This window comes from Tursiops truncatus, chromosome 7, assembly GCF_011762595.2.
Source record: "Tursiops truncatus isolate mTurTru1 chromosome 7, mTurTru1.mat.Y, whole genome shotgun sequence".
Taxonomy (NCBI): Eukaryota; Metazoa; Chordata; class Mammalia; order Artiodactyla; family Delphinidae; genus Tursiops; species Tursiops truncatus.
The window spans coordinates 88,984,268-88,996,515 of NC_047040.1; the positions used below are offsets into that span (position 1 = coordinate 88,984,268).

At 33.0% G+C, this 12,248-nt stretch overlaps 1 protein-coding gene across 1 annotated transcript in view; it reads left to right on the top strand.

Annotated features, from left to right (window-relative positions):
• The window catches only part of LRP1B (LDL receptor related protein 1B), a 1,432,692-nt gene that overhangs the window by 1,212,125 nt on the left and 208,319 nt on the right, over positions 1-12,248 (top strand). The window contains exons 61-63 of the mRNA XM_073806959.1: positions 4,429-4,617; positions 5,449-5,597; positions 10,135-10,228. Coding sequence (XP_073663060.1) covers positions 4,429-4,617; positions 5,449-5,597; positions 10,135-10,228 — 432 coding nt within the window. The remainder of the gene's footprint in view (positions 1-4,428; positions 4,618-5,448; positions 5,598-10,134; positions 10,229-12,248) is intronic.

Consider the following 12,248-nt stretch of genomic DNA (forward strand, 5'->3'; position numbering starts at 1 on the left):
ATAGAGTATCTCTAACTGTGAGGCAACAGTTAAGCTGAAAGCATATTCTGGATTTCCACTTTTTCTATTTATCGAAATTACTAGGAACCTTACCAGGGTAGCAACCTACTTGACTAAAAGAGAAAAACTCCGCAAAGTGTATTTCTTCGATTTATTTTTTGCCAAATATCAACTCCTTTCTTCTGATACATATAGTCTATGAAATAAAAGTTAGGAGCCTAGTACTTGAGTGGAGTGCTGGAAACAGTACAGTAAATACCGCTGTTGTACAGAATAGAGGCCTAACTACAGAAAGCAGCTTTAAAATAGGTTTTAAATATATAATAAGTACCTGTTAAACTGCAGCCCACACAACTGTTCTGTTTTTAGTGTCGTTTTTGTATGTCTGCTGAATACCTGTAAAATGAAAGTTTCCCTACATTTATTTTTTGCATTTTTCTTTCAATCAAACAAAAGCAGTCTTATGTATAACAGGGGGCCATATTATTTTCCTCTTAGAAAAGGATAACCATTATTCTGAGAAAACATTGACTGCTTTTTCCATAAACTCAACCATGTCTTAGTAAGAATTTGTGTTAAATATTTCTCACATATACCATCACATTTCATGTTTATATTTTATATATATTTTGTCTATTTTGTCAGCTCCACTAACTGCCAAATTACATCACAAGATTAATCTTTTTGTTGCTCTGTAATATATGTATGTATATATAATACATGTATGTATATATTATGCATATATATATTACAGATATGTTATATATGCACACATACCTAATACACGCACACATGTATATACACACATATAGATGTACATATATACACATATCTATAAGGTGAAAATAAGTATATAAATAGAGATACAATACAACCAAAAGTAAGCAAGTTTATTTTTCTCATTCTGAATCAGGAACGTTTCCCATACCAAAATATATAATGCTTTGGCTCGGAACATCTCATTTACTCCCAATGTAGGTTGAACTCTTTGTGTTGATGGAAAAACAAACACAGCATCCATTCATTTATACTTATCATTTATCAGTTACCATATAGCAGTTTTTTCACAGAAACTTAAGCAGATAGTCAAATAACTCTCATAAGGAGATTTTAGGTCCTAAAGAGGAAATGAGGCATACTGCCAAGTTTACATATGCCAGAAAAGGCAATATGTAAAGATTCTTGTTTGTTTGTTTTACTCTCTTTCATTTTATTTGATTTTTATTGGCATTGGTCGTGGTGTTAGGGAACACGTCACTATCTCTTAGAGAGTAGCTTGTTGGAGCCACTATAGTGTTACAGATGTATGAGACTAGATTTCTTTTGGTTAACATAGTTGGTGTTTTTACTTCATTTCTTTTCTCTAGAAGGAATACTCTGGTGGTTGTGTTTGATGCTTGCTGTTTGGGAAATAAGTATGTTTACCAAATGAATGGGCTTGGAATAGGCTTGTATAAAGATCCTAGTGTTAGTCCTGTTTTTCTTTGTCAGTATCAAATAAGGAATTGAATCAAACAGATTCAATTCCTGGGAAAATGGACTACTTTTCTTCACTTTAACCTGACTTTTCTACATTCTTTGTACATCCAGCTATGTGCCAAAAATAAGAGTTCATTTTTCTGATCTCTATACACTTATATTGATTACCTGATAACAGAGGGTTTCTGGTGGCCAATCACTACAAACTTAGAGATAGCAAACTTGCCCTGTGCTTAAATTGTCTCATGTCTGAAAATCATATACAGTGTAATTGCATTCAAGTAATTAAATAAAATGATATTCACATGGAGCTTATGAAATTAGTCCCATTGTTTTATATACTTGTATTAGTTTGCTAAGGCTACCACAAACTTGGAGGATTAAGCAACCGAAATGTATTTTCTTAGTCCTGGAAGCTGGAAGTCCCAGATCAAGATGTTTGCAGGTTTGGTTTCGCCTGAGGCCTCTCCCTTCGGCTTGTAGATAGCTGTCTTCTTGCTGTGCCTTCACCTGGCCATTTCTCTGTATGTTCACACCCCTGGTGTCCCTCTCTTCTTGTAAGAGAAGTTATATTGGATTAAGGTCCCACTCTGAAGACCTTAATTTAATCTTACTTCTTTAAAGGCCCTATCTTTAAATACAGATATATTGGGGTCTAGGGCTTCAACGTATGAATTTTGAGGGGACACAATTCAGTCCATAACCACACTTTACCTTACTAGGATGGCTTTCTTAAAGGCTGATAGGTAAAGTGGCAAAGAACTCAGCAGCCAGCAAATCCGATTTAGATTCAGATACCAGCATCTTCATAGTTTTCTCCGTCCTCTCTGGTCAAATTACTTGTTTTCCAAATCTTAGTTTTCTTATCTGAAAGTGAGGTCAACTGTTTCATGATAGAGTTGTTTTGAGTATTAAATTAAATAGGTGTACAAAGTTGATATGTTACTATGGGGTTTCTCAATCTCAGATCTATCGATATGTGGGCCTGATAATTCTTCCTTCTGGGACCAGAATGGCCTCCCCCACCCATTAGAGCCAAGGGCCTACTTTCTGGCACCCATGGGCTGAATAAATGTCAGCTCTAGTTATTGAATAGTTCAACAGACTGTGCTATTTTTGAGATGCTAATAGGCAAGTTCTTACAATAACTTCACTTTTTGTACAGAAGCTAATTGAATCTCTGGTGGACTGACATTATTTTAAAGTGATGATTAATTTTTGAATTCCTATTTAATGATGTAATTACTTGCTTGACATCTAAGGAAATCTGAGTTGAATGTTTCTGAGACTTTCAATTTTTTCTGAGTATTTTTATTTTATTTTGAAAAGTTTCAAACATACACACATGTTGAAAGATTGCTGTAATGATCACCTATTACCAAGAGTCACCCAATTGTTAACATTTTGCCACATTTGTTTATCTTTCTGGAATGAATTTATATAGTCAAAGGGGGAGAGTGGGCATAGTTTGCATAAATAACTCAGACATGATTCATTCTGGTAAAATGTCCTACTTTTCATCTTTCTTTATTCAATTCTACTTATCATTGTGGCAATGGGCTCCATGTCTGGGAATTACACGGATAATTCAGTTTGAATATCTGCATCAAAAGTGTGCACATCTGGATTTTTCTTGATTTTTTTATATCCTTCATATGCATAGTATCTCTTCTGAGATGGATTTCTGGCTAGACACTACATTATTTATAGTAGTCAATGGCTTAAAGTGTCACCCATTTGAAGGAGTCTTAACTCTTTTATTTCTGTATTTTCTGAGTCATAGTGAATTCTCTGATCACATTTTGCCCATCTGAGTAAAAATAACAAATTGGTAGACTTAAAATTTCTACTTCTAGTTAACAATATAAATTTACCCAGCATCTTAAAAATAAGGCTGTAAACCTCCCTAGAAAAAGTGAATTATATTTTAAATTTTGATAGTTTTTCAGTTACTGCTGAATGAGGAATATGCCAAACATAAATTCTGTCATTATGTTCTAATATATAAAAAAGTACATATTACCTGAATTATAGTACCTTTTCTCATTAACGAACATTTTGCAGAATTTTTAAAAGTAGATCTAAAAATTTATATAGAGAAATATATTGGAATGTTTGTGCAAATTAGGGAATTTCAATTTTCTTTATTTATTGCTTTTTTTAAAAAAAGTTGAAGAACCCTCTATCACATTTTAAAATTATTTAACTCCAAACCACCAAACAAATTTATTACATCTTATTTGCCAGATAGGACCCTGGAATCTCTTGAAAGAAAAATTTACATTTGTGAAGCTCAATCTACTGTTTACATTTAAACCCAGTCCTCTAATGAATGTATAATTATAAAACAATTTTAATCTGCAACAAAGCAGTTTTATAATTGTTAAGTCTGCATGATGCATTGTTATTTGTCACATTTATATATTTCTCCATCCCTATCCCAGCTTATTTTGCAAGCAAAAATACTCATAAGATCTCAGTGACTAAAATGGTTAATAGTAGTCATAGTCACTCTATCTCCAGGTAGATAGACATTTCATCCTGGATATATAATTTAATCCATTTAAAAGTGGGAGAAAGCAGTACAATGACCTGTGGATTTAAGGAGGATATAAGTTAGAAACAACTGATGGAGATATACATATATATATAAGTTTTAAATGTTGGATGTTATTTGTTTCTGGTGAAGCAGCCATTACTTGTAAGCAGGATTGAATTCATTTTCTTCCCAGTGGTTGAAACAATCTAAATCTGAGCAAAGCAACCTCCTGCGCCAGGTCCTGCATTCTCTTAACCGGTAATAAAGAACCTTGCCGGCCTGACAGGTTGTCACAGCAGTTATTCACACGAAGTTCTGTAGCAGTTGTATCTGTCAGCCCATGTAGTATTGAATATTTTAACTGGCAGTCTTCCAAGACTGAACATTAATCTTACCATCTCCTATTACAGTCCCTAATCAAGATATTCCAGGGGTGATTGCACTAACATTGTTTGAAGACTACATCTACTGGACTGATGGGAAAACCAAGTCACTCAGCCGTGCCCATAAAACCTCGGGAGCAGACAGACTCTCACTGATTAACTCATGGCATGCCATCACAGATATCCAGGTGTATCATTCTTATAGACAACCTGATGGTAATTATTCTTTCCATGATTTCCATAAGTGCATCAACATCTTTTAGTAACATTCCATTTTTGTTTCCTTTAAGGTTAAGTGTAAATTTATTTTTGAGAAAGATTACCAGATTTGACTGCTTAGCATAATTGTATAGAATAAATTCAGTTGATATCAAATACTGCTGTTAAGGGATATGGTTAGAAGCTCAATAATAGTACAAGAATTATGGATTTGTTGAAATCATATTAACCTGAAATGACATTAATACATGTAGTTGGAGAAGTGAAGACTGCATTCTTGAAATCATTTATTTACAAAATAGTTATAGGATCCTAGTTTCTGGACTGCTAGGTGAAAGGAACTATATTTATGTAACTCTGAGGCTCTAAAAATGAGAACTGTATCAAGTTTGCTTAAGCATACGTCTAGTGGGAATTCTATCAGGCCATATGGAATAAAGTTTTGATTATTTTGCTACCCACTATACTATTACATGTAGACCATCATTTCATTATTTTATTTTACATTTATATTTTTAAACCTGTGTATATACTCATCCAAAATACTTTTAGTCTCTGTTTGTTTTTCTGATGGACACTTTTTTCCTACTAAAATACTTTCTATTGTGGAGATACATTCTTAAAATTATTTAATGATAAAATAAATGTCATAGGATGATGAGTAGAGTTTTTAACAAAATAAAATTATATTTATAATCTTGATGAGTTCTTGATTACAACGTTGTATTCAAATACAAGTTATGAAGCTTAAATGTCCTATCTCTCATCCCATATTATATTATTGGCCTTGATTATCCCATTCTGTTGTTGTTTCTTTCTCATCTGTAGTCTCCAAACATCTCTGTATGACAAATAATGGAGGTTGTAGTCATCTGTGCCTTTTAGCCCCTGGAAAGACTCACACCTGTGCATGTCCCACCAACTTCTATCTTGCAGCTGATAACAGGACTTGCTTATCCAACTGCACAGCCAGTCAGGTGAGTGGAGGTCTAGAAATCATTTCATGGCATGTATGAGCAAGTTGTTATAAAGGTTTTGCCTGTGTTTTGTTTATTCACGTAAACCGTTTTTGAAACATCATGTTTTTTGTTTGGCATAGCATTAGATAAACATTCCATACATTATAGAGAGGGTCACAGAGTAAGGGAAAAGCAATTTGATACATATTGTTAAAATGGGAATTTAGGAAGTACACATAGAGGTTAAGGAAGACAAAAACAAAAATGGAAACCATTCTTACACCGATCCACACAGAATAATGGTGCAAATCGTAAGCAGGCATAGCAGAATCATCAGGGGAAATTTGACCTATTCCAAGATACCAGGGTGATTGAGGCATAGGGTTAAGACTAAGATATATGCAGTTTAAACAAAGAAAAAAATATTCCTAGATAATCTGCTCTGTATCACCATCTCTACCTCTCTGTCATTCTTCAGAGTAAGTGATATGGAAAATATGTTTGTAAAAAGTAATTTTCTAGATATTTTTATTGAAAATTTATATGATCTAAATAATTTCCTTCTGAAATCTCTTTTTCTTCAAAATGTAGTTATTTTCAGTGAAGCTATTTCAGAAGTTAATTTTTCTACTTAATGGTAGTTGCATGGACTTTATTACTTTCAAAATTTGGACAAAAGTCATATGGCATTATAAAATTTAATTTTTTATATTTGAGTATCTTGTTTAAGATAAAATTGTAAAGGAAATGTGATTTGTTTTTTTAACATGACTAAATTTATTCTTAGAATTCTGTGTTTTGAATTTGCTGGTTTTACAATTCTAGCAGTGACATCATAGGAAGAGACTGAATTTCTCTTAGGGTGTGCTTATTTTCAAAAAGAGAAGCTAATTCTAGCTCAACTTGCCTCTTAAGTTATGACTATGAGGCTCATACAATAAAGAACCATATAAATGAAAAAGATCCAACCTCTTCCAGGAAGCAGTATGTGTAGTGGTTAAGGGCATAGACTCTGAAGCCAGACTCACTTTGACCATACTCTGACTGCTTTAAATAAGCTGAATTACCTTGGCTTTGTTACTTAACTACTTGATGCCTCAGTTTTCTCATCTTTTAAATGGGATTGATAATATTTCCAGGCCACCGTTATGAAGATTACATGGGAAAAGTTCCTGGGTCATAGTAAGTGTTGTTGTTATTACCCTAGCCCTCTAGTGCAAGTAGAATATACTTGAGTATGTGTGCAATTAGTGTGAGCTGCCATCAGGAGGTTCTGATGTCTAGTTGAAAGCACAGGTCACAGTCTCTTTTTTCTTTACAACTGTGTTGTTTTAATTATACTCTCCTAAGTATTTATGTGAACAAAATTCATTATTTTTAGAGAACTAGCAATTTGTCACTATGGGAGGTAAAATAAGCAAACTAGAGGTAAAATTTAAGGGAGAAGTCACATCTTTAAAAATTTTTTAATTATAATTTCTGTTAATTTTGTTTAGTTTAGACAGATTTTCAATTTAACCTCTGGGTTATTCTGAAATAACCTCTGTTCTCTTGATTTGGAGCAGACCAGGGTCACTCTGCTGAGGCCCAACACTGAGGCTATAGGTAACTTAGTGGAAATGACACCTGCCTAAGCCCCTTACAGTGTAGTGAGCCTCATTAGCTGACTGGAAATAAAGTAAAGCCAAAGGATGTCTGACACACAGATGAAATCTCAAACAGCAGGACATAGATAGTAAAACATCAGCCTCACTGTAGTCATAAAAGGAATAAGATGTTTCAAATTATTAAATAAGAAAAACCTAGGATTGTGTGTATTCAAAGGCAAAAAGTCTGATCAGTCAATTAAATGAAAACTTAAATCAACCTAGAAAAGGATTATTCATATAACTAAATTACCTCTCAATTTGGTACCAGTGATAACATGACTAAAATATTTATAATTTTTCATATACCCCCAATAGTGTTTTGCATGAATTAAAAAAAATAAGCAATAGCAAGACAGTACAGTAACAACAGAATGTTATGGATCAGATATCTTTGTTTTCAATACTTCCTGAAAAAAACAGTTATCACTTCATTTGTCTCATTTTTAAGAAAAAAGTTAACGAAGAGTAACATCTCAGCTAACACAATCAAGTAGTGGTTGTCCCTGTAAGTCCTGTGGTTTATGCAGTCATTTTATCTCCGATTCTTTTCTGATACAATGGGAGGGAAAAAAGATCTACTGTATACTTCTTGGAGAAAAGTCAGTTCATAGCACAATTTTTAGTGAGGTAGATATTAAAATGAAGTGAATAATTTATGTACTTCAGAATCATATCATTAAGCATTCTGATAAAAAATATTGCATTTTAAATTTATCTTACTAAGGGATTTGGGGTTTATCATCTAGTTACTGCAGCCAACTATACACCCCCAAATATTATTGATTTTTAACAAAATAGGCAAATCACACCGATAAGAATTCTATTAGGATTGGAAATGAACATATGAAAATCTGGTAAAAATCAAGGTTAGGTCCAATTCTTGTGGCACAAATCATTTCAAATATTACATTTAAATCATTTTAATTAGAAAACTATAAAAGTAAATTTAAAATGAATTTACTTATTTTTAAGTGGAGACTCTTCCTGTTTTGAGTAAACTTCACTATATGTAGGATTTGCATTTTATCCATGTACCCACTTAGTAGACATGCATTTAAGAGTTTCTTTATAGCTTCTTCTTGTGGGTGATGATTGCAGTCTGCAATTTATTTTATGAAGCTATTAGTCTTGGAGAGCATTTACCATGAAGAATGTTTTGTATTTATGTTTAGCATTTATCTTTTCAAAGTTACTGTATTTAAGTATGAAAAAAAAAGCCCAGACACAAAATAGAAGAAATCTTCCTCTGAGAGTAATGAATAAAATATGGATTAGCATAAAGAGTAATAATAAATATATTTTACCCTGGCCTTCCCTTAACTCAAAACACTTTTATGTCCTTATTAAAAATGAAATGGTGAGCAAAATCATTGTGTCATCATCTATCATTCCAACAGTGGGTGTTTATTTAAATCAGAAATATTTAGTAAAATTAAACATATGTGTAAATATATGTAAATTTTAAAATATTTTTAATATTAAAAATTTAGATATTTTTCAAATCTTGATTGGAAAGACTTTGAATATACTCAGGAGACTTGAAATCATCTTACTTATATACTTTGATATACTGTAATGACTGGAAATGTTTAATGTTCACGGCAATTGCTTTCAGAGTAAGCCTTATATCCCCAGACAATCACTATCTATCAAAGTAATATTTTTCTTTTGGTAATTTATGAAAGCCATAACAAACATGACCACAGGCTAAGTAAATATGGGAAAATCAGTTGAACAGGGAGATCTTCCCTTGGATTCACAGTGCTCTATTCCCTCTTACAGTGCCACTGGCAAAAAACTTACTCTCTTATTTAAAACATAAATATATAAATATAAATATATATATATATATATATATATATATATATATATATATATATATAAAAATCTACCCTGAATCAGCTCCATGATATCCAGATAGGTTCAGTAAAGGCTAGCGTCACAGTCTGTCTTACTTGAAGACAGTAGCAGTATTTTAAATGAACAAATTTTTAGCTTGCTAATCCATTTTCATTAGAGCAAATTGAACCTAGGTTATATATTTCTATGTTACAAATCTGCCTGGCATGCAACATGCTAAGATAAATGTCATCTTGCTTTTAGTCACTCACATGAGAATTACAGCAAAAACACTTCAAAAAGAAAATGAATGCATTTTAGAAAATACCTAATATTTTCAATTTCAGAAGAAGAAAAAAAATTGAAGTACTAGAAGAAATCTACTAAATTTAACTATCGCTTGTTTTTATTCACGGCAACTATTTCAGATGCATGTGCTCTCTGTATGGAAAGTGTGATTTTCTTTAGATTCTTCTATCTTATGAGGGTACGTTTGGAACTGGATGTTACTGAGAAAAGGATAAGTTGTGGTCTGAGATCTAAGATTGGCTGAACTTTCTCGGTCACTGTGTATGGTTGGCCAGTGAAGTTAGCAGGAACAATAATTCAAATTATTTAAATTAGTTAAATTAATTCAAATTAACTAAATGAATTCAACTCAATACCTCTTCCTGGTATCCCTGATGATTTTTAGCCCTACTCAGTGTTCAGCAAAAGTTTTCTGTAGCGGGACAGGTAATAACTATTTTAGGCTTTGTGAACCACATGGTCTGTGTAGCAGTATTAAACTGTTGTGGTGAGAAAGCAGCTGTAGACAATAAGTAAATTCATGAGCTTGTCTTTGCTCAGGAAATTTCACCAGGTTTTCCTGAACAGTGTGCTTTCCTGATGGTCATTTTGCTGCTTGTTGTGCACTTATTCTCCATTGTGGAATGCTCTAAGACCACCACAGTTCACATTTGCAGCAAGAGAGTAGGCTAGGCTGCTCTGCCCTAGTGAGTTTTTAAATATCCGTTACATATGAGTAGCATTCTTTAATCTTTATTTTTTTTCCCTTTATTTCAAAGTTTCGTTGCAAAACTGATAAATGTATTCCATTCTGGTGGAAATGTGACACCGTGGATGACTGTGGTGATGGATCTGACGAACCAGATGACTGTCGTGAGTACACTGGCAGATGCAGGAATTTAGAATTTAGAGCTCCTTACGTCCCAGACCCGGAAAATTGAAGCTAGATCTTAAGTATTGCCTTCTGATAGCTTTCAAAAATTGAAACAGAAAGGTTTTATGTCAGTAGTTTAAAATACAGCAAAAATTGTTGCAATGTCTTGTGTATGTCTCTGATCACTATTACATCCACAATGACACCATCAGCACTTTGTATTCGTCATCTCTTTCTCAATTTTTTTTACTTGTAGAATAACTAAACTCTGCATGTAGCAATCAGGAGAGTAAAAATCAGCATGATTTTGACTTAAGATATCATTAAATCAGAAGCAAAAATGGGCAAGTTTTCAGAATGCCACTCAATGACTGAAATCTTGACTTTAAGGGATACAGTCCTTCAACATTTCTGTCAGTATTAAGATCCTGAAAATTCCTTAAAAGTCAGATTTTTCCAATATAAGTCATTAGTTGGCTGTTAGTCAATTTAGTATGCTCTTAGTAGTTGCCTTAAAGTGACTACCAATTATGTCTTGACATTTGACTGTCGTTGGCATGGTTAGGTGCTATTTTTTTAAGCTATCTTTGGTAACCTAGGTTGTAATGGACAATCAGCAGACTTTTCCTTGTTAGCCTTTTATAGTTCACTCCATGGGTCACTCTAATACTGTCCTGTCAACTTGAAGATGCTTGTAGTCAATCATGATAATTCCTCAACATCCCAGTAGATGGTTGCCTTGATTTGGTCTTGACAGTTGAGTTCAAGATCCTTAGGCTTGCACTAAAGAAAGAAGTATACTGTCTTAGTGAAAGCCAGCTACTTTCTGCTACAGAACTTTCCACCACATAATTACAAAGCTGTTTCAAACTTAGGACCTCTAGATAATTACTTGGATGAGCTGTATTCCACCTCTCTGGTCACTACCAAGTATATCAAACATTTGAAGTTTTTTCACATATCTCATTTATATGTTTAAAATCAGTAAATAATATATTCAGTGAGAAGGAAAAAGTTTTAAAAGTCATTGCTTTTCTAATATTATTTTTGTTTCTGAAAGGTCCATTGCCCTTTGATTTTTTTTAATAAAGTTTTTGTTTTCACTGTGATGGACAGTATATGAAGAGTAGTATCTGTATGACATAGGTATACTATTATGCCTGAATTATTCTTAAGTTACTGATTTAAAAAAATATCAAGGAATAAGAAATTATGGTGGCCAATGGAGATTTACACAATAAAGTTTATTAATTTTCTCACAATAAACTGTTCTGTGATATAGTAAATACAACTTATTTTTGTAATTTATAGAAATAAGAATGAATGTGTTACTTTAGTTCTCATATTAAGATGACCTTTCCTGCCCAGATTTACTATAGTGTTTTTTGAGGAATTATCCCCATAATGACCTGCAGACAAAGTCAGTAGCACCCAGTGCTCTCCCTTCTAAAATATTTACAGTTCCTGAACTCTAATTTTAATCTTGACTGGAATTTCATGCTGTATCCAAACTCATATGAAAAATTAACTACAGCTTTAGTATAACACACTTTTTACATTTACCCACTTTCAGAATATTTGGTGAACAAATATAACTTTAATGACTTTTGAAGGGAACCAAAGAGGCATCTGGTATCTAAGAGTCTCTGTATGATCCTTATCCTGGTTAAATACCAATACTAAGTGTTTTTATTGGTGAGATTATCTCTGTGATATTTTAGTAAATGATCTATTTCTTGGAGTTGACGGGTTAACAGCTTGAACATCTGTAGGCATGACACTATTTTGAGAGTCATGGTGAGGTGGAAAATGATGTACGTGTGTCTGTCAAGTGTTTAGACTTCATTTTTGAGTAGCTGCATCATCAAAATTTGCAGGTATTAAGAGCCACTGACAATACCTATAATTTCACCTGAAAAAGCAGAAAAGCTTGATACCAGGTTCATATACCTTCATACTGCAATAATGTTATTTATGCAAATATAGTTGATGCATCAAGAATTCTCTGGCATCATAAGT